At 34.1% G+C, this 24,014-nt stretch overlaps 1 protein-coding gene and 1 long non-coding RNA gene across 2 annotated transcripts in view; one reads left to right on the top strand and one right to left on the bottom strand.

Annotated features, from left to right (window-relative positions):
- Nucleotides 1-20,516: 20,516 nt before the first annotated feature.
- On the top strand, nt 20,517-20,946 carry LOC131959000 (uncharacterized). The gene is made up of 2 exons (XR_009389371.1): nt 20,517-20,726; nt 20,765-20,946. It is a non-coding gene; the product is annotated as an uncharacterized LOC131959000 (long non-coding RNA).
- A 43-nt stretch (nt 20,947-20,989) lies between these two features.
- Nucleotides 20,990-24,014, bottom strand: part of aatkb (apoptosis-associated tyrosine kinase b) — a 48,066-nt gene continuing 45,041 nt past the window's right edge. Inside the window, exons 13-14 of the mRNA XM_059325115.1 lie at nt 23,025-23,231; nt 20,990-21,859 (exon numbers count right to left, since the gene is read on the bottom strand). Of these exons, the coding sequence (XP_059181098.1) occupies nt 21,831-21,859; nt 23,025-23,231 (236 nt within the window). The 3' untranslated portion in view covers nt 20,990-21,830. The remainder of the gene's footprint in view (nt 21,860-23,024; nt 23,232-24,014) is intronic.

Raw genomic sequence — 24,014 nt, 5'->3', positions numbered from 1 at the left:
GGGACACACACACACACACACACACACCCAGCTGCTCTGGGTTCTTAACTATCTATTATTAGTGGTGTGTGAATATCATAATATCATACAAGGCTGAATGGGGTCAACCATCATCTCTGAACCACATGCAAGGCCCTGAGTTTGGTTTTAGTGCAGAAGCAATTCGTTTATTTGTCCTTCGATCAAAAACTGTCAACGTTTTTCATTAGTGTTGGGACAACAAAGCTTCATGAAGCATTTCCTTTATTTTTTTATTTTTGTCATAGAAGAGGTTAGCATATTGTTTACATTGTACAACATCAAAAACATTTGGCTTAAAACATTGTGTGTTTGCTTGCTTTATTTTGCTTTTTAGAATAAATACCTTTTTGGGAATTACATGCTGTCCTTTTAATTGTTCTACACATATGAGTGATATACCGACCTCTTCTATGAAAATAACTCCAAATTCCTTCACAATTACTAAATATTAGTGTTGGGATAACAAAGCTTCAGGAAGCATTTCCTTTATTTTTTTTTATTTTTCATAGAAGAGGTTAGCATATTGTTCACATTGTACAACATCAAATAGGCAGCATTTGTAATCAATATATGAATATGAATGATATACCGCCCTCTTCTATGAGAATAACTCAAAATTTCTTCACAATTACTAAATAGTAGTGTTGGGACAATGAAGCTTCATGAAGCATTTCCTTTATTTTTTGACCCCACTAGATGGCGGTCTTGGCTTAAAACATTGTGTGTTTGCTTGCTTTATTTAGCTTTTTAGAATAAATACCTTTTTTGGAATTACATGCCGTCCTTTTAATTGTTCTACACATATGAGTGATATACCGACCTCTTCTATGAAAAGAACTCCAAATTTCTTCACAATTACTAAATATAAGTGTTGGGACAACGAAGCTTCATGAAGCATTTCCTTTATTTTTTGACCCCACTAGATGGAGGTCTTGGCTTTAAAAAAAAGGTTTCAGTAATGGTGATTGAGTGTGTTTTCAGTAGTGTTGGGACAACGAAGCTTCATGAAGCATTTTCTTTATTTATGGGGTCCAAGAGATGGCGCTCTTTGTTAATTAACTTAATAATTAAAATCAAATTAACATACTCATATTCAGTAGTGGTTGAAGGAATTTGGAATTATTTGTCATAGAAGAGGTTAGCATATCGTTCACATTGTACAACATCAAATAGGCAGCATTTGTAATCAAAAAGCTAGTGTTGCAATAATAAAGCATTTTCTTTATTTACGGAGCCCAAGAGATGGCGCTCTTTGTTCAACAAAGGGCTGAAAACACACTCAATCACCATTGATGAAGACTTTTTTTTTAAAGCCAAGACCGCCATCTAGTGGGGTCAAAAAATAAAGAAAATTTTTACTATAGTGGTGAACATTTGCTGCATTTTTCTGCTTCTTATCATTCCGAATTTAATATCGTAGGTATTTGGACTGTTGGTTGGACAAAAAAAACAATTAGAAGACATCCCTTTGGCATTTGGACATTTTATTACATTTTGCAAACTAAATAATCAAATAAAAAATACAAAAAATCAGATGATTATATATATATAAAAAAAGATGAACAGCTGTGCTGCCCTACAAAGTCTAACTGCAGTAACTACACAAAAGGTCAAACTGAGAAAAACTGCTTTAAAATGTTCTTACTGACCAGCCAAATGTGTTATATGCAGGTCAGTGATATGACACCTATTTATGTATTGATGATATAATATTTATGCTCAAAAATCATGACGATTTATTTGACCGTTAAACACAAAAATGTAGTTACTGCTTTCTGATTTTGCATCACTATTAGAACCTTTTACAGCAAAACCAGAGAGCAGTAACTATAATCTTGTCGTCTTCTTTCAGCTTTTATATTTAGTTTTCAGTGAATAAACATTTTCAAATTGATTTTGTTATAAATGTATTTAAAAGTGTTTAACATCTCTATTCAAAGATTTGCGTATTTTAGACTAAATATAATAAAGTAATGTTATATTTTAGTTTAACATAATTCTATCTCACTTTTTTACTTCATCACTATCTAAATAATAATTTCCCTTTCAAATAAACTCATAATTTATATTATTCTTGTTTTCACTATTCGACACAATGAAGAAATACAAGACTACACTGCTTTTGTTTTATGTTTAAATTAGTATATATATCCGAATCAGACCACAGTGCAATTACTGCTTTGGTTTTAAGTTGGATTTTGCAGTTATTGCAGTTTCTTATGTCATTATTTCTCTGAAATAAAGCAAAATTAATATCTAAAACGTTGTCACCAGATAAAACAGACATCAAGGAGTTAATTTATAGTCATAACTCAATTCCTACCAAAAATGTAATTACTGCAGTTAGACTTTATAGGGCAGAATTAACATGGTTCATGCATGAAAGAAAAGACAACTGGTACTGTTGTTGGTTTCATTTGCAACCATTTAAAATCTCTGTGGACGTTAAAACATATTATAGTGCCTCTTATTGTGGGTTATATTACCAATGTGAAATATATATATATATATTTTTATTGCAACTCGTCAAATATGGCAAATATGCTGATGAAGTTCTATATTCAAATGAGGCATCAGCAGTGTTTTATCAGACTCTGTGCAGCCTTGATGGGGGAGAGAAACCTCATTCAGCCTTCTTCTACTGTTGTCATTGCAATTAAAGGTTTGATTTTAATAAACCCAGTGAGTAGAAGCATCATGTTTGAAGATAAAAGAAGTGTTTGTCTGATTCTGTCTGTGCTAAATAAAGATGCTGGTCTGCCTGTCTCTACTAATCCCTGTCCCTCTGTCTGTCCACATCTGGTGTCCTCGAACTGGAGTTGTATAAAATATGAGCCATCAGAAACTGAATTTGTATTATTTATATTTCAAATTTGATTTGCTTAACTTGAATACGTGCATTAAAAAACTGGATATGAATCACATAATTTGGATTTTTTTGTATTGTTCAGTTTGAATCATTGCATTGAAAAACTGAATCTGAATTGTGGATTTATTAGTTTGGAACAAGGTTATATAATAGTTTCGGATTTTTCATTTTTCATAGTTTTAGTTTTAATTTTGTTGTGTTTTTTTGTTTTTAAATTCAGGTAGTTTTAATGAGTTTTTAGAGGGAGTTTGCTAGTTTTTATTAGTTTTTTTTTTTTTGGGAAAATGCTTACTTATAGTTTAGTTTTTATTAGTTTTAGTGTTAGTTTTAGTTTTTTTGTAATGGGGTATTTGTTGGGTGCCAGATTAAAAAAAATTAAAACTAGATAGATGAAATAGATCATATCATATCAACCAAAAAGGTTTACGTATGAAAAAAGTTGACAAAGACGAAAACAAAGACGTTTTCACAAAAATTTTTGTTAGTTTTGTAACCGCAAAATACAGTTTCAGTTAGTTATTTTTAGTTTTTTAAAAAAGTTTTTATTTTTATTTCAGTTAACGAAAATGTTTTTTCAATTCTAGTTCTCGTTATTTTGTTAGTTTTCATTAACTATAACAACTTTGCTTTTGAACTGAACATTCAGTTCGCAAAATTCAATTTCAAATTTCTGTGACGAAGATCCAGGTAGTTGAAGCAGAATAATCTAGCGCAGATACACAGAGCGCCTCTTCAGCCAATCAGCACCTCCGTTTTCTTTTGTAACATTGGTTGCTACCCGGTTGCTATAGCGCCTTTTCGGCCAATCCATGTTCAAGCCAGTCTAACTTCTTCCGGAGGTGTTACAAAAGAAAACGGAGGTGCTGATTGGCCGAAGAGGCGCTATGGCAACCGGGTAGCAACAAATGTTACAAAAGAAAACAGAGGTGCTGATTGGCCGAAGAGGCGCTATGGCAACCGGGTAGCAACAAATGTTACAAAAGAAAACAGAGGTGCTGATTGGCCGAAAAGGCGCTATGGCAACCGGGTAGCAACAAATGTTACAAAAACAATTGAAATTGAATTTTGCGAACTGAATTTGAATTGGGGGAACTAAATGTTCAGTTCCAAACTAATAAATTCAGTTTAATTCAGATTCAGTTTTTCAATGCAATTATTCAAATTGAACAATACAAATTCAAATTATGTGATTCAAATCCAGTTGTTTAATGCAATTATTCAAGTTAAGCAATTCAAATTCAAATATAAATAATTCAAATTCAGTTTCTGGTGGCACATATTTCAGCCCATAGAGTTTGTCTTCTCATATTGTTGGCTTTAAAATGAAATCAATTTGCTTTTACAAAAATTTAATTCAAGTACTGTCTTTACCAAATAGTGGAGGTAAAAAAAAATTATAATCCTATGCTTCCTACTCTGCAAAAATGTCTGTTTGTCTCATATTTAATGTGTTGAAGTGTATGAAAACTCTTAAATATTTTTTTCTCCTAATTAAGACTCAGAATTAAGAACTGGGTTGTGGTTTTCACTTCTTTTCAGATAAATCTAAAGACGTTTTTGCATTGTAGAGATGTTCTTGTCCGTCTGTTACCTAACACTCGTCTTCCCCCTCAGCTTTGCCAACCCCCTTTTTTTTCCATTTCTGTTTTGGTGAATTTAGAAACAAAAGTCGAGAGCAAACGACTGGAAGCTGCCAGTGTTTCTTCTTTCTCCACTAAAATAAGCTCCAAGGTATGCAGAGATAGCACACCGACCACCAGTGGCCAGATACCTCCTACATCCACTGATGTGCTTTTATTTTGAAAGGGTTTTATTGTAAAAGAATCCAAACTTATTTATTGACATGCATGCTTTGGGGGCACCAACAAGTTGATGAATTTCTACTTTAAAAAGTATGAAATAAATGTATCCAGCTGGACATTTTTGGTTGTTTCTGTTTCCATTTATTTTACCCAGAAGGCCTTTATATCAAGAGAGGTTTTTTCTCTCTTTTTTTTTTGTTAAATTGGCTTTTTAATTTGTCTGGTGTCCATTTCCTGACTGTGAGTTTAGTTGCAGACTGCCTCCACACACAAGGTTTGTAACAAGTCTCCAGAAGAACTAATTTGTGGTCAGATCGTCCAATTGGGGGCAAGGCAGTTTCTAAAATTGGCCTCCAAGCTCAAATGTAAAGGTTATTATATTTATTTTAGAGTAATCTACAGCAGAATGAGTGTTCCTCTCTCATGGTTAACATGCTTGTAGTCCTCTCGCTTTAACACATTAACCACAGGCTCCTCTTACACACAAAAAATTAGAATATCATGGAAAAAGTTCAATATTTTTTGTAAATTATTTCAGAAATTGAAACTCCTATATGATATCGATTCATTACACATAGCGTGAAATATTCCAAGCCTGTTTTTCTTGTAATTTTGATGATTCTGGCTCAGAGAGAATGAAAACACAAAACTCAGCATCTCAGTATAAAATGAGAATATTGTGAAGAAGTTTTAGATTTTTTTTCTCGTAAATTTGTATTTTTCTCATGAATTTTTAGATTTTTTAAATCATAAATTTGTATTTTTTGTCGTAATTTTTTTATTTTCTGGTAAATTTATGATTTTTTTTTCTTTCTTTGTTTTTTTTTTCTCACATAATTGGTGATTTTTTTCTCATAAATTTGTCATTTTTTTCCTTGTAAATTTGTCTTTTTCTCATGAAAACTGGACTGGCCAGCAAACTCCCCATAGGAGTCTATGGCCTGTTGTCAAGAGGAAGATGACATTCCTTTTTTATCATAAAATTATGATAAAAAAATAAAAATTTCATTTACGAGGAAAAAATGACAATTTTATGAGAAAAAAAAGACAAATTTAAGAGAAAAAACTTCAAAACTTCAAAAAAATCATAAATTTACCAGAAAAAAAAATTCAACAAAAAATACAAATTTATGAAAAAAAAATCTAAAAATTCACGAGAAAAATACAAATTTACAAGAAGAAAAAAAATCTCAAACTTCTTCACAATGTTCTCATTTTATACCGAGACACTGAGTTTTGCGTTTTCATTATCTCTGAGCCAGAATCATCAAAATTACAAGAAAAACTGGCTTGAATATATTTCACTCTATGTGTAATGAATCTATATAATGTATGAGTTTCACTTTCTGAAATAACTGACAACAAATATTGAACTTTTTCATGATATTCTCATTTCTTGAGATGTACCTGTAATGTCACTTCTCATGTCGCCATTTTTGGATCTGAGTCGCCTCCATCACAACCTCCCGCTGGCCTTGTTGCATGTCTAGTGTGTGTGTGTGTGTGTGTGTGTGTGTGTTCCTTCCAGCCAATGAACAGCTGATCTCCTGCTGCTAGTTCAGGTACCTTTAATTCTCCTCCGTCCTGTGTGAGTGCGTCCTAATCACCATATTCATCGCTGTGTGTTTCTTTGCTCTGGGTTATATTATATTGTGGGTTATATACATGTCTGTATGACTGTCTTGTTTTTTTTTTTTTAAGTTGGTGTTGTTTTTTTGTATTCTAAAATAGATATATCATGTTCATAATGTACATGTTAACACACTATTGTGATCTGTTTGGGTTTTTATGGATTAAATTATTAAATTAAGATGATTAAATCTAGAAATAAGCATGTTGAATGCTTAAAATAAGAAATTTACTCTTAAAACAAGATAAATTAAAGCTGCCAGATTTATCAACTTTAGATTTAGAATTGTTGGATTATTTATCTTGTTTTTAGATAAACCTTTTTTGCTGTGTATAGTGTGTATAGTGTGTATAGTGCATGTTAACGGACCCTTTAGCGACATTTTGTGTGACCCATTGAATGCATGCCTTATATTTTAATAATCCACAAACCATTTCAATACTCCATAGTAGAGTAGGGCATAAAAAGTCATTGTGTTGTGTTCAATAGCAATTTTAAAAACATGATATGCCATAAAACATGTTGAAAGAAAGGTATTCTCTACTGCCCTACAGAGTCTAACTGCAGTAACTACATTTATGGTTGAATTTGAGTTATAATTAAAAATAAACTCCTTCATGTCTGGTTTGTCTTGTGACAAAGTTTTAGATTTCAATTTTGCTTTATTTCAGATAAATAATTATATAAAACCACAAAATCCAACCCAAAAACAAGCAGTTATTGCACTTACCATGGTCTGCTTTGGATATATATATATACTAATTTAAACATAAAAATAATATAAATGATTAATTTGAAAATGTTTATTCACTGAAAACTAAATATAAAAGCTAAAAGATGACAACTTTAAAGCAATTTTTCTCAGTTTTACCCTTTGTGTAGTTACTGCAGTTAGACCTTTTTTATTTTATTTATTTTTTTATTGACAAAATCGTTGAATAGCATTAACCTGTCATCATCTGCATCTAACATATAATATTACATGTACATTTTTGTGTTTTTTAATTTTTTATTATTAATTTACACAAAATACAAAATAAATCACCAATGGACAAACACAGTAAAAAAAAGAAAAGAAAAAGAAGAACAACAACAACAACAAAATCACAAAACCACCCTAAATAAATAAATAAAACAACAATAATAAATAAGAACTTTAACACATTAAATAACATGTGGTATGATGTTTGTTTGTGTCTAGCTTAGTTTTAATGTTATTTATAAATACATTTACAATAAAGTTCTTATTTATTATTGTTGTTTTATTTATGTATTTAGGTTACTGCAGATAGACTTTGTAGGGCAGGATAATATGTTAAAAAACAAAAAAAAACATCTAATTTGTAAAAAAAAAAAAAAAAAAAAGTCATAGAATAGTATGCCACAACAGTGTTTTTCATAAAATGCCCCAACAAGTAATACTATAGTATTTAACTTTTTAAAGTAATAAGAAATAGAAATGAGAAGAAATGTGCAAATGTGATCGTAACGTTTCATTTCACAGCTGGAAAAGACAAATAACGGTGGAGGAGGAGTCATAAACCCTTTATATCCATGACTTAAAACATAAGAACATACAGTAATAACATGTTATAACCTGTATAAGAGCTGACGTTGACCCGTGGGGACTGTCTTCTTCCAGTACAGGACCTGATTACGCACGCTTTTGAGTGACCAAAACCCTTCGTAAGTGACCGACTTTGGGTCTTCAAGGTCTTCACGCAACCATTTCCTCTTTCAATTTACAATCATCACCAAAAAAAACAAAAAACCGCTTCATTCTCTTGTTGGTTTGTTGGGCAGCTTTTGTTTATTTCCATCGTTGTTTGTTTGTGTAATGTGATGTGTAACTCTTCTTGTTTCAGCATCATGCTCAACTTTCTGTCTTTTTTGTGTTTTTTGCATGACTCACCTGTTACTTCACTACTTTTCTTCTGTTGTTGTAAAAGCATGGTTTTCATCCTGTGTTCTGTTTGACGGTTACTTCCATCTACATTATGCATGATTTATAGTGTTGGGACAACGAAGCTTCATGACGCATTTCCTTTATATTTTGAGCCCATTAGATGGAGGTCTTGGCTTAAAACATTATGTGTTTGCTTGCTTTATTTCCCTTTTTGGGAATTACATGCTGTCCTTTTAATGTTCTACACATGAGTGATATACCGACCTCTTCTATGAAAAGAACTCCAAATTTCTTCACAATTACTAAATATTAGTGGTTGGGACAACGAAGCAGCGAACATTTATTTTATTTTTCGACCCCACTAGATGGCGGTCTTGGCTTAAAACATTTTGTGTTTGCTTGCTTTATTTCCCTTTTTGGGAATTACATGCTGTCCTTTTAATGTTCTACACATATGAATGATATACCGACCTCTTCTACAATAAGAACTCCAAATTTCTTCACAATTACTAAATATTAGTGTTGGGACAATTAAGCTTTGTGAAGTATTTCCCTTATTTTTTGACCCCACTAGATGGCGGTCTTGGCTTAAAACATTGTGTGTTTGCTTGCTTTATTTTGCTTTTTAGAATAAATACCTTTTTTGGGAATTGCATGCCGTCCTTTGTTGTACACATTTTGTTTGTTGCACAATTGTTCTACACATATGAATGATATACCGACCTCTTCTATGAAAAGAACTCCAAATTTCTTCACAATTACTAAATATTAGTGTTGGGACAATGACGCAGCGAACATTTCTTTTATGTTTTGACCCCACTAGATGGCGGTCTTGGCTTTAAAAAAAAGGCTTCAGCAATTGTGATTGAGTGTGTTTTATCAATCCTGGCGTCTTTGCACTGGCTCCCTGTTAATTTTCGTATTGATTTTAAGATTTTATTGTTTGTCTTTAAAGCTTTGAATGGCATGGCCCCAGAGTACATCAAGGACCTCATCCTCTGTGGTCGGCCCCAGACTTTGGAATGCCCTCCACGCCCAAACCAAGGTTATTATAGTTAACGAAAACTAACAAAATAATGAAAACTAGAATAGAAAAAAAAACGATAACTAACTGAAACTGTATTTTGTGGTTCCAAAACTAACTAAAACTAACTAAAATTATAGTGAAAATGTCCTTCGTTTTGGTCTTTGTCAACTTTTTTCATCCGTAAACCTTTTTGGTTGATATGAAATCTATTTCATCTATCTGGTTTTATGACTTAATAAACGTATTGGGGCTGAGATGGATCAGACAAAGGAAATAAAGGAAACATTTATTGTGACCTTATTGAATCTGGACCCAACAAATACCCCATTACACAACAACTACAACTAATAAAAACTGAACTAAAACTAATAAAAACTAAACTAAAACTAATAAAAACTAAACCAAAACTAATAAAATCTAAACTAAAACTTAACATTTTCCAAAAAAATAAAAACTAATTAAAACTAACTGGATTTGAAAACAAAAAATCACAACACAATTAAAAGTAAAACTAATGAAAAAACGAAATGAAAAACTATTATAACCTTGATCCCAACAGCCTCCACGGTGGTGTTTTTAAAGTCTCTTGAGACCCATTTTTATTCCCTGGCCTTTTAACTTTGCATGAGTTTTGTGGTCCTCTGTGTCTTTTATTTATTTTACTACATTTATCTGTTTGATTTTATTGTTTTATTTATAGCATCATTTTATAATTATTTACTTATTTGATTATTTATTGCTGATTGTTATATGGAAATGTTTGTTTTATTGTTTTTATGATTCTATGTACAGCACTTTGGAGATGTTTTTGTTGTTGAATAAGACACAAAATGACCACAAAAAAAAACAAAAAATGACAAAAAAAATACACAAAATTACAAAAAAGACAATTATTTAAAAAAGACACAAAATTACAAAAAAGACACAAAATTACAAAAAAAAGACACAAAATTACCAATAAAGACACAAAATATTTTAAAAAGACACAAAATAATTTTAAAATTACACAAAATTACCAAAAAAGACACAAAATAATTTAAAAATGACACAAAATTATAAAAAAAGACACACAATTTATAAATAAAAGACACAAAATTACCAAAACAGTAATTAAAGGGACCTTCCACACAACACGGTAAAGTGCCATTCATATAAAACTCACATTAAACTTTCATATCAAGGTGGGGGCCACAAAATATCGTCACGAGGGCCACAATTGGCCTGCGGGCCGTCAGTTTGAGACCCCTGATTTAAAAAAAGTCTTCATCAATGGTGATTGAGTGTTTTCAGCCCTTTGTTGAACAAAGAGCGCCATCTCTTGGGCTCCGTAAATAAAGAAAATGCTTCATGAAGCTTCGTTGTCCCAACACTAATGATTTGCATCACATTTAAAAACAGAAAATGAAAGTTTTTCACCATGTTTCTCCGTTCCTCCCAGCGATGATCCGCCCATGGAGCCCACCGTGGAGGCCCCAGCCAAACCGCCTCTCTCTGATGAAGAGGAGGAGGTCGAGGAAGACTTTCCTGATGAAGCTCACTACGACTCCGTGGAGAAGACCTCCATTGGCCCGGAGGAAGAACTACAGCGTTCTCCTTCAGTTTAAACAGCTGCAGATGTACCCAAAGCTCTGATTCAGCCACAATATTACCATAGTGCTACAATAAAATCTGAATTATTAAGACAACTATTCACATTTACACTAATCTCTGTATTAGTTAAGAGATAATGTAATGTAAAGAAAAGCTAGAATTGATTTATATGTGATCTTCTAGCATGGAAAACACATTGAACGACGGAAAATCTAAGTTTATTTGCTTTTGATGTTCCTTTGAGTTTTATGTGTTCACATTAATGGGTCTTAGTGACGAAATGCTGTGGAGAAATTCACCTTTTCACTATCAAAACATACAAAGATCATGTGGTTTAATATATAAGATGTTAGCACATGAATTATGAGCCTGAATGAATCACATCACCACCCAGAGACTGATGACTGAGAAGTCACCCGACAACTTCTCGTGGTTTTTTAAAAAATAAAACAGCTTCTTTCCCAACAAAAGCTCTTTAATGTTGGTAATAAGTAATAAGTCTGTTAATACGGCCGACTCGCGGGGTCAGCAGACCACCGTGTGATGGTGCTGCCCAAAGCTACGGAAGCCATGAGAGGACAATAAAAATATATATTTAAATATATATAAAAAATATGCTTATCCCTCGGTTTATGACTTAATAGTTCCAGTTTTTCATCTGTGAAAACAGGCAAATTTGTATTTTATCTATTATTATTATTATAATTATTATTATTAATATGCTTGTTGTTGTAATATACCATACCACTGCCATGCTGCATACAAACAGTGAGGTCTTGAGGTCGACATTTCTCTCTCCCAATCTTGGTTTATTAATGTCGCCATATTGGTTTTTTGCAACCAGTGCATGTGCAGAACGGATCGGGAGCCAGAATGACGTTAGCGCTAGCTAGCTAACTAGCTTCGTGAGCAAAGGTAACGTTATTCAGAATGAACAGCCAACTCCAGTCCAGGCGACTCCCTCGCTGAGAGTGCTAACCACCACTACACCAACACCAGACTAGATCACAAATGAGATCTAGTCTGGTGACCACCTATTCATTTTTTCATAGAGGAGGTTTACGATGGTCCAGAGCCGTTTATTGGGCGCTACGAATGTCAATCATAAGCGTCTGTACGTAGCTCTTAGCCAGTCGTATCAGTTATACCAGATGACATATGTAGAGAGACAGAAATTAGACGAGGAAGAAGACGACTGATGTTCACATGATGGCCAACCTGGTCTCACAGGAATCCGTGAAATAGCCACGGATTCGCTTAACTTAAAATCCGTGGCTATTTCACGGATTCCTGTGAGACCAGGTTGACGATGGTGCATAACAATTATTGCCATTTGTGCAAGATAGTTATAAAGGAAGAAGGACACTCACAAGGTCTGGCTAAACCCTGTTAGCTTAGCCGCAAACGGGGCTAGTTGGTCTCGCTAAACGCCATTAGCTTAGCCGCTAACGGGGCTAGTTGGTCTGACTAAATCCCATTAGCTTAGCCGCTAACGGGGCTAGTTGGTCTGACTAAATCCCGTTAGCTTAGCCACTAACGGGGCTAGTTAGTCTGGCTAAACCCCATTAGCTTAGCCGCTAACGGGGCTAGTTGGTCTGGCTAAACCCCATTAGCTTAGCCACTAACGGGGCTAGTTGGTCTGGCTAAACCCCATTAGCTTAGCCACTAACGGGGCTAGTTGGTCTGACTAAATCCCGTTAGCTTAGCCACTAATGGGGCTAGTTGGTCTGACTAAATCCCGTTAGCTTAGCCACTAACGGGGCTAGTTGGTCTGGCTAAACCCCATTAGCTTAGCTGCTAACGGGGCTAGTTGGTCTGGCTAAACCCCATTAGCTTAGCCACTAACGGGGCTAGTTGGTCTGGCTAAACCCCATTAGTTTAGCCGCTAACTGGGCTAGTTGGTCTGGCTAAACCCCATTAGCTTAGCCGCTAACTGGGCTAGTTGGTCTGGCTAAACCCCATTAGCTTAGCCGCTAACTGGGCTAGTTGGTCTGACTAAATCCCGTTAGCTTAGCCACTAACGGGGCTAGTTGGTCTGGCTAAACCCCATTAGCTTAGCCGCTAACGGGGCTAGTTGGTCTGACTAAATCCCGTTAGCTTAGCCACTAATGGGGCTAGTTGGTCTGGCTAAACCCCATTAGCTTAGCCGCTAATGGGGCTAGTTGGTCTGACTAAATCCCGTTAGCTTAGCCACTAACGGGGCTAGTTGGTCTGACTAAACCCTGTTAGCTTAGCCACTAACGGGGCTAGTTGGTCTGGCTAAACCCCACTAGCTTAGCCGCTAACGGGGCTAGTTGGTCTGACTAAATCCCGTTAGCTTAGCCACTAACGGGGCTAGTTGGTCTGACTAAATCCCGTTAGTTTAGCCACTAACGGGGCTAGTTGGTCTGGCTAAACCCCATTAGCTTAGTCGCTAACAGGGCTGGTTGGTCTCGCTAAACCCCAGTAGCTTAGCCGCTAATGGGGTAAACTGGCTCTAAACTATCTAGAACTCTGTCTACTACAAGCTTCCGTCCCTCCCCGTTCTGTGATTGGATACCAACAGCAGGGCTAAGAATCGTCATGGAAACCATGCCGCCTTGTAGTTCCAAATGAAATCAAGGCAGCATGGCTAAACCAGGCTAGCCTCTCAGGGCTTCTGTATCAAACCCATAAAACAGAAACGTCTGTTCCATGTCTGGACGTCAGGTTGGCTCATCTAAATGATGACAGGAAGTCAGATGATGGAGACAAACTGAAACACAGCAGAGGAAAATAGACTAGCCAGAAAAATCAACAGTTATCTCTGAGTGATAGCATGGAAACTGATAAGCACACTGCTCATAGTACTACACTGTAAAAAAATATGGTGTTTTTAGCCTAAAAACCAGATCAAACAGTAAATCTGAGGGAAATGATCTTGCTGCATGGACAGATAATTTACCTTGACAAGATTTATTAAATTAAGATTATTAAATCTAGAAATAAGCATGTTGAACACTTAAAATAATAAATTAACTCTTAAAACCAGATAAAGTAAAGCTGCCAGCAGTGATGAACTGGCCCGAGCAGAGTGACCTGATGATTATTTGGTTCTTACCAAGATAAAAAAAAAACTTTGTGTCTTTTTTTGATGATTTTTACGTATTTTGTGTCTTTTTTGTGTGTGTGTTTTTTTTGTCTTTTTTATGTCTTTTTTGGTCATTTTACCTAATTTTGTGTGTCGTTTTCATGGTCTTTTTGTGTCTTTTTTTGTGTGTTCTGTCTTTTTTGTCTTTTTGTGTCTTTTTTGTCTATTTTTTTGGTTATTTCGTGTCTTCTTTTGGGTAATTTTGTGTCCTTTTTTGTTCATTTTTTGTTCATTTTTTGTCTTTTTGTTCATTTCGTGACAAAAAAGACAAGCAGTGATGAACTGGCCCGGGCAGAGTGACCTGATAATTATTTGGTTCTTACCAAGATAAAAAAAAAAACTTTTTGTGTCTTTTTTGTGTCTTTTTTACTTTTTCTGTCTTTTTTTAAATTTTACGTCTTTTGTTTGTTTTTTGGTCATTTTACGTCTTTTTAGTTTGTTTTGTTTTTGTCTTTTTTTTGTTTTGTTTTTGTCTTTTTTGTGTCTTTTTTTTGGTCATTTTGTGTCTTTTTACATCTTCTTTTGGCCACAAAATGACCAAAAAAGACAAAAACAGTACAAAAGACAAAATTATCTGTCCATGCAGCAAGATCATTTCCCTCAGATTTACTGTTTGATCTGGTTTTTAAACACCTTTTTATCAGTGTGTATAATTAACCAACTATATTCTGACAGTAAATCTTATATTCAGTAATATTAGCTATAAGCAGCAGCACCTACAGTAACACTGTACTGGTTCTCAGATTAACCTGATTAACTTGTTGATTAATATTGTGTTCAAGCAGTTTGTAAGATCTTAAAGCAACATTTCCAACAGAAATGAAATGAAACAATCACCAGGAGAATATCTGTGTGATTGCATTTAGTCTTCAATCATGTTTAAGATAACTTTGATGCAATCAGGATCTCACTGATACAGGTTTTATCAGTTTGTTACAATGATTAGAAACATTTTCTTTCAGCCTACATTGGGTTTACACTTTAGTTAAGTCCATGAGAACAAATCTTGGAGGTTCACCTGTTAAATAATTCACTGGTTGAATATTTTAAATCTGTTTGCTTCGTCTTGTTACTGATCATTCAAGCAGAGAGATAAAATGTTTAAAAACAGAGAAAAATGGCACAAATGACTTCATGCCTGTTAAAAATGACTATTTTACAGATTTACAGAGGAATTTATTAATGGAAGAACAATGTAGGGAATTTAAAATACATTAAGATTATTAAAAACAGGATATCGATGTTAACGATATCATTGTCTGGGAGCTGAAAAATCCAGAATTTCAGCCAAAAAAATTACACAATGCAACGAATACGAATCAAGTTTCCATGAGTTATGATTGTTCATCATTGTAACATTTTGTGAAAAAAACTATGAAGGGAATTGTCCTTCACAATTCATAGAATGAAGACTAAGGCTTGAGAGGTTAAAAGAAAGTATTTAGAAAATGTGCACTGACTTTAAAACTGACCCACTTGTTGAGACACCCAGCTGTGATATGGCATCCAGACCACGTAGCTCCAACTGATAAAACCTGCATCGCTATAATACAAATATGACTGTAGCCGAACCTGTATCATGTGATTTGATGTCTGTTTTTTAATTCATTTTGAGAATAAAGAATCAAGTATTTACCCACAGAGTGCTCTTTTTCTTGTAAGAACTGTAATGCTGGATTCAGACGACATAATATACATAATATTTGCCATAACAACCCCATAATACGGATCATAAAATTACCAAAAAAATATAAGCAAAATAGCAAAAAAAAAACACAATTAATTGACCAAAAAATACACAAATCCCCCCCCCCCCAAAACAAACATAAAAATAAGCAAAATAGCCCAAAAAACACAATTGATTGACCAAAAAAATACTCAAATTTACCCCCCCCCCCAAAAATCATAAAATTATCAAATAAATATAAGAAAAAAAGCCATAAAATTACCCCAAAAAAAAGAAAAATAGACAAAAAAAAACACAAATTGACCTCAAAAACACAAAAATGTACCAAAAAAAAAAAAACATAAAATTACCGATAAAATATAAGCAAAATAGCCAAAAAAAACCCCCACAAATTGACCTCAAAGACACACAAAATAACCAAATTGATTGAAGACACAAAAAACAGAAACCAGAGTCAAGTCTTTTCTCTCCTCATGTGAAAACAGAATAAGAAAGACTCCAAAGACATGTTAAGATGTGTAAAACAGACTTTATTTATATTTGATAGAAGGTACAGAAAGTAATGATGTGATCAGGTCAGAGTGGGGAACATGGTACCGACAGTATCGCAAACCAAAACTTCACCTCCACCTTATTATTTCATTTTATTTTTACGACCAGGTCAAAGGTCGTGTCAGGTTCCTCCTCTCTGTCTCCGTTCTGTTGCCTCTGAACCTCAACACAACATCTCTTTGGCAATTACCAAAAAAATATGAGCAAAATAGCCAAAAAAACTCCATTAATTGACCAAAAAGTAGGCAAATTTACCCTCCAAAAAAATCATAAAATTACCTAATAAATATAAGAAAAATAGCCAAAAAAAACACCATTAATTGACCAAAAAATACACAAAAAAAATCATAAAATAACCAAAAATTTATAAGAAAAAAGGCCAAAAAACCCACCATTAATTGACCAAAAAATACACAAAAAAACCCATAAAATTACCAAAAAAATATAAGCAAAATAGCCAAAAAACCTCCACCATTTATTGACCCAAAAAATACACAAATATATCCCCCCCAAAAAATCATAAAATTACCAAAAAAATAAAAGCAAAATAGCCCAAAACCCCCCCCACAAAATGTGTTAAAAGACTGAAGACACAAAATTACACCAAACAAATCAAACACCAAACATCTGCTCGTGTGAAAACAGAATAAGAAATGGTCCGAAGACATGTTAAGATGTGTAAAACAGACTTTATTTATATTTGATAGAAGGTACAGAAAGTAATGATGTGATCAGGTCAGAGTGGGGGAACATGGTACCGACAGTATCGCAAACCAAAACTTCACCTCCACCGTTTATTTTATTTTATTTTATATTTACGACCAGGTCAAAGGTCGTGTCAGGTTCCTCCTCTCTGTCTCCGTTCTGTTGCCTCTGAACCTCAACACAACGTCTCTTTGGCAATTACCTAATAAATATAAGAAAAATAGCCAAAAAACCCACCATTAATTGACCAAAAAATACACAAAAAAACCCCATAAAATTACCAAAGAAATATAAGCAAAATAGCCAAAAAAACCCCACCATTTATTGACCCAAAAAATACACAAATATACCCCCCCCCAAAAAATCATAAAATTACCAAAAAAATAAAAGCAAAATACCCCCAAAACCCCCCAGAAAATGTGTTAAATGATTGAAGACACAAAAAACAGAAACCAGAGTCAAGTCTTTTCTCTCCTCATGTGAAAACAGAATAAGAAAGACTCCAAAGACATGTTAAGATGTGTAAAACAGACTTTATTTATATTTGATAGAAGGTACAGAAAGTAATGATGTGATCAGGTCAGAGTGGGGGAACATGGTACCGACAGTATCGCAAACCAAAACTTCACCTCCACCTTATTATTTTATTTATTTTTACGACCAGGTCAAAGGTCGTGTCAGGTTCCTCCTCTCTGTCTCCGTTCTGTTGCCTCTGAACCTCAACACAACGTCTCTTTGGCAACAATAAGACAGAAGAGACATGTTTCCTTTGAACCTTCAGTACATCAATACTCTTTAAAGTATTCTTGTCGAGATACAAAAATATGAGGGAGAGCTGTCTAGATGGTTCTATGCTAAACTATTACAGAATACTAATAAAGCCTTGGAGGAGAAACAAACACTGAGAAGACACTATAATGTTGATCAAAGCTTCCATCAACCGTCCATCTTCACATTTACACACGAAGCAAAGCGTTGGAACATTTCATGAGTCTTCCACTGCTTTTCAACCAGCTGATCACACAAATAAGACTAAACTCTGCATTAATCTGGAAAAAAGAGAAGCAATTAAAAGTAATAAACTTTTTTCTTTTGAATCTGCAAAGTAGTGTTGGGACAATGAAGCCTTGTGAAGCATTTTCTTTAGTTTTTGACTAAAAGAAAAAAAACCCCACTATTAATTGACCAAAAAATACACAAATTTAACCCCCCAAAAAATCATAAAATTACCAAAGAAATATAAGGAAAATAGCCAAAAAAAACACCATTAATTGACCAAAAAAAATGCACATTTTCCTCCCAAAAAATCATAAAATGACCAAAAGAAATAAGCAAAATAGCCAAAAAACCCACCATTAACTGACCAAAAAATACACAAATTTACCCCCCAAAAAAAAGGACCCGGGGGAGGGGGGTCATATTTTGAGAAAAAAAGTTTACAACATTAAGGTGTCAAATCTACGAGAAAAAATGTGCAGATTTATGAGATTTAAAGTGGTGAATCTGTGAGAAAAAAGTTGTTTTTTCCCCCACTTTTGTCTCGTAAATCTGCGACTTTTTTCGAGCAGATTTGCCACTTTAAATCTCTTAAATTTGCACAATTTTTTCTTGTAGATTTGGTACTTTAATCTAGTAAATTTGCAACTTGTGCTTACTTTTTGGAAACAACCTCCTTCTCTCGAAATATCCTAACTGTCCAAAAGGATCCTGAACTCAGAAAAGATTCCAAAAGTGTCCTTTTAAGTTCAAGATTCATTCTTTTTTTAAGCCAACACCGCCATCTAGTGGCATCAAAAAATAAAGGAAATGCTTCATGAGGCTTCATTGTCCCAACATTGCAAAGGTTCAATAGTTCAGATTCAAATACCAGAATTTAATTGTTGTACAAAACTGCTCAAAACAAGCTCAGTGTAGCCAAGATAGCAGGTGACAGCATAAAGTGTTGGAATGGGCCCAGACTGGGAATACTGGACGTGGAATGGGCCCATATACTGTTTGTTCAGACTAACGTGTGCAGACAAAGGTTCCATTTAACAGCCTTTTTAATATCGTTGTGCAGGTTTGTGTTTTGTTTTACTGACCTTTAGTGTTTGGCAATATGTTGACGATAAAACAATGTTTCTCCAAGAGGATTTATGGCTCTGGTTGTACAATTCCATTGTGAATATTGCTGCAAATAAATTGTAACACTGCATTCTGGAAATACTGGATATGTTGGATCTTTGCATCAATGTGATGAAGAGCTTTGATGTTTTTTTTCTCAAAGTAGACATTTTATTTATTAACTCTTTCAAAGTGAGAGTTTAGGAAAAAAGATTTTCATTATCACAAGACTGTCTTGTAAAAGGGTTTGTATGAGTTCCTATGAAAACTCTTGTATGATAAATTATGAAATGTGACAATGCATCACAATCTTTTACTATCTTTTAACCCTTTAATGCACAACGTGGGACTAAAGTGACCCGACAGAGTTTTTATGTTCTATATCTTTGCAATAAATTATTTTCATCATTCACTATTCCAGGTTTTCCTCAATTAGTTTGTTTTTGATCATCATACATCCTAATTTTATCTTTTCCTTTATTCATTTTTTAATAAAATCCCTTTTTGTGCCACTACTCTTTTAATGCGCAACATGGGTCAAAAATGGCCTATATCCATTTTTTTTAGCTAAGTAGCTTGCTAAGCTAACTACTTAGCTAACTTCTTGGCTAAGTATTTAGCTTAGTTGCTTGCTAAGCTAACTACTCAGCTAACTTCTTGGCTAAGTATTTAGCTAAGTAGCTTGCTAAGCTAACTACTCAGCTAACTTCTTGGCTAAGTATTTTGCTCAGTAGCTTGGTAAGCTAACTACTCGATAACTTCTTGGCTAAGTAGCTTGTTAAGCTAACTACTCAGCTAACTTCTTGGCTAAGTATTTAGCTAAGTTGCTTGCTAAGCTAACTACTTCGCTAACTTCTTGGCTAAGTATTTTGCTAAGTAGCTTGCTAAGCTAACTACTTAGCTAACTTCTTGGCTAAGTACTTAGCTAAGTTGCTTGCTAAGCTAACTTCTTCGCTAACTTCTTGGCTAAGTATTTAGCTAAGTAGCTTGTTAAGCTACCTACTGAGCTAACTTCTTGGCTATAAGTAGCTTGCTAGGCTAACCACTTAGCTAAGTTAGCTATGTAATAATACAAAAACTTTTTTTCTTCATAAAGTATGAGAGGCAAAATGGAAATAATGATCTGTTGTTATCAAAAACAAGATATTTAAAGAATACTTGGAATATTCAATCATAAAATAAGTTGGTATCAAAAGATAGAGCACAGAAACACACAGCAGCATTAAATAACATGGAGGGAATGAATGAGGGTCATTTTAGACCATGTTGTGCATCAAAGGGTTAAACACATTCCTAATGCTGTAAAACAGTCAAGTTTAGGCGCCAAAACATTTTCCTTAAGGTCAGAAAAAAATAACAGGGTTGGGCTTAAAAAATATTACTTCTGCGCACAAAGTTTAACAACATAAATGTTCTCCAGCTGAAAGATCCATTAACCCTCTATGGTACATTGTTGCCCCATTTCTGGCCTGTCGAATTTCTAAAATACATGTTTTTAGAGGGTTAAGCCAAAAAAACACCCTTTTTTTCCCCAAACTGGCATCATAATGTGTACCATAGAGGGTTAACAGTGCGTTACTTTTTGTGAACTTTCAACCAGGAGACCAGAATTTGTGTCCCGTTGTTGGTTTTTGTGCCTAAATCGAACTGTTTTACAGCAATAAAGTGATAAAAACAGCAACCAGGAGATTTATAACTGGGATTGTGACATAGTGTGCAACGTAGGTTACGTATGTAACTATAGTTCTATGAGTGCAACGTAGGTTACGTATGTAACCATTGTTCTATGAATCTGGGTCCATGTCTTTGTTGGAGACTAGTGTCTTTATGCAGCAAAAGAAATCATGAAAATGGATTTCCATGACCATTTATGCCCGTCTTCAATCCAAAACAAACAAAAAACCGTCCCCCTTTTGTCTCTTAGTAATAAATTCTTATACATACTGTTTTTCTAGATACTTGAAACCATGCATTGCTATATTTGAAAAAACCTGTTAAACCTTTTAATAAGAGTTAAATCTGAAATAACTTCTTTCACTTCTTTCCAATGCTGTGGTGCCTGGTGAGATAATGAGCCATAGATTCATGTAAAACAGTACAGTAGTGGTCCTGATACAAAAAAAAGAAAAATAAATAGAGTCACAAAATATCAAATTGTCCAGGTTCGATCAGCTGTTTCCACAAAAACTTCTCCGTCGCCAGACACGAGCCGTTAAAATCCTCCTTTGCTTCTTAGCAGCAGTTCCTTTGTCTCCGCATGAACCATAATAATAACATTATATTACTTGTGATACCCCCAAGGATTCTCGTTGATATTTATTAAGACAGTAAGTAAAGCAGTTTCCTAAAAAGTAGAAAGTCTGTGGAGCTGTACAGTCTTGTCCAAAGTGCAGATTCCTCCATTGAAAAGCCAGAAAACCTGAAGTTTACTCGTTTTAACTGAAATCCAGCTGGTTCCACTCTCTCATAAATGCTTCCCGTCATAAATTAAGAAGTGAAAGAGGTGGCGAATGTGATGCTTTTCCTTCCATTGTGTCTTTTTAATCCGAAAAATATGCACAATCCAAAGTTTTCCCCCCTGCTCTCATAGATTCTTTACATCATACACACAGTATATATTAACATCCTGTAATTTTTTTTATATATTAACCATTCTCTTTTCAGTATTCTAAACAGTTTAGGTCAGTAAGACGGACCTTTCAAAAGTGTCCAGAGGCGGTAAGAGGCACTGTCTTGTGTTTTTCTAAAACCTGACGTTCAAAAAATAAAAGAGAAGTCATGCTAGGAGGCCGAGATGTCGTCTCAGAGAGGCAGAAAGATCCACAGCAGTTATTCTTTGTCTCCGTCCTCGCTGCTTCCTGTAAAACACACAACCAGGCAGACGGGTTCATGAACACCAGGACTCTTTACAAGCTGTTCGGCATCTTGCTCCTGCAAACTGTTGGCAGATTTCTATGAAATTTGGCTAAAAAATGTATTATGTTATTGTCTTGTTTGACTGTTATTCAGTCTGTGGCAACAATTGCATCTTCAATGGGCCAGTTTTAATACAATTTTGTGTCTTTTTTGGTAATTTTGTGTCTTTTTTTGGTCATTTTCTTTCTTCTTTAAGTAATGTAGGTTTTTTCTGTCATTTTGTGTGTTTTTTTTGTTATTTTGTGTCTTTTTAAAAAATAACTTTGTGTCTTTTTTTGTAATTTTGAGGGTTTTTGTAATTTTGTGTCTTTTTTGTAATTTTGAGGGGTTTTTTTGGGTAATTTTGTGTCTTTTTGGTAATCCTGTGTCTTTTTTGGTCATTTTATTTCTTCTTTAAGTAATGTAGGTTTTTTCTGTCATTTTGTGTTTTTTTTTGTTATTTTGTGTCTTTTAAAAAAAATAATTTTGTCTTTTTTTGGTAATTCTATGTATTTTTGGGTAATTTTGTGTCTTTTTTTGTAATTTTGAGGGGGTATTTTGGGTCATTTTGTGTCTTTTTGGTCATTTTGTGTCTTTTTTGGTAATTCTGTGTCTTTTTTGGTAATTCTGTGTCTTTTTTGGTAATTTTGTGTCTTTTTTATATAATTTTGTGTATTTTTTGGTAATTCTGTGTCTTTTTTTGTTATTCAGTCTGTGGCAACAATTGCATCTTCAATGGGACAATTTTAATAAAATTTTGTGTCTTTTTTGGTAATTCTGTGTCTTTTTTGGTCATTTTTGTTCCTTCTTTAAGTAATTTAGTTTTTTTTTCTGTCATTTTGTGTCTTTTTTTGTAATTTTGAGTATTTTTTGGGGGTAATTTTGTGTCTTTTTTTACATAATTTAGCTCTCAGGGTCTCCATAAAAACCCGTTGACTTGTATAATAAAAACACAAAAGTAATCCCAGATTAAGTCACGGATTTCTCTGCAGATATGACCTAGAAAAATATTAAAATCTGAACAGCTGTAAAAAAAAAAAAATAGAGAGAAATGTGACCACATCTCCCAGATAACCATATAACATTTTAATGTGTGAGGATCAGAGTAGTGATGTAGACTTGACCCACCTCCTGCAGAGTCCATGTCAGAGTCAGAGATGTGGGTGATGGAGAACCGAGACACGTTGGAGGGGGAGACGGTGAAGCGAGAGAACTGGACGGCTGGTTTGGGGTCCGGAGCTTTAGGGGCCGATCGGATCAGAGGGGAGTCCGAGGGTCCGGAGGAGGTGGGCAGAGGGAGCAGAGGGAAGTCGTCCTCCCACTCGTACCCTGCACCTGAGAACAACCAACAACAACAAGATAGTTAGGGGATGACATCTGTGAACTAAGAGTGTTTACATCAGGGGTCTCAAACTGGCGGCCCGCGGGCCAATTGTGGCCCTCGTGGTGATATTTTGTGTATATACTTTACCGTGTTGTGTGTGGAAGGTCCCTTTAATTACTTTTTATTTTTTGGTAGTTTTGTGTCTTTTTTTGGTCATTTTGTTTCTTTTTTGTTTTTTTTGTGTCTTTTTTAAAAATAATTTTGTGTCTTTTTTGGTAATTCTGTGTCTTTTTTTGGTAATTTTGTGTCTTTTTAAAATCATTTTGTGTCTTTTTTGGTAATTCTGTGTCTTTTTAAAATAATTTTGTGTCTTTTTTTTGGTAATTTTGTGTCTCTTTGAAATAATTTTGTGTATTTTTTGGGTTATTTTGTGTCTTTAAAAGAAAACATTTTGTGTCTTTTTTGGTCATTTTGTGACTTTTTGTAATTTTTTGTCTTTTTTAAGTAATTTAGTGTTTTTTCAGTCATTTTGTGTATTTTTTGTAATTTTGTGTCTTTTTGGTCATTTTGTGTCTGTTTTAGTAATTTAGTGTCTTTTTTGGGTCATTTTGTGTCTTTTTTTAGTAATTTAGTTTTTTTCTGTCATTTTGTGTCTTTTTTTTAGTGATTTTGTGTCTTTTTTTGGTTATTTTGTGTCTTTTTTAAGTAATTTAGTTTTTTTCTGTCATTTCGGGTCTTTTTTAAGTAATTTAGTTTTTTTCAGTCATTTTGTGTCTTTTTTTTTAGTAATATTG

This window comes from Centropristis striata, chromosome 21 (genome assembly GCF_030273125.1).
Source record: "Centropristis striata isolate RG_2023a ecotype Rhode Island chromosome 21, C.striata_1.0, whole genome shotgun sequence".
In the NCBI taxonomy this organism is placed as follows: domain Eukaryota; kingdom Metazoa; phylum Chordata; class Actinopteri; order Perciformes; family Serranidae; genus Centropristis; species Centropristis striata.
The sequence above is the reverse complement of the archived record's forward strand: the minus strand, read 5'-3'. Positions and strand labels throughout refer to the sequence as shown.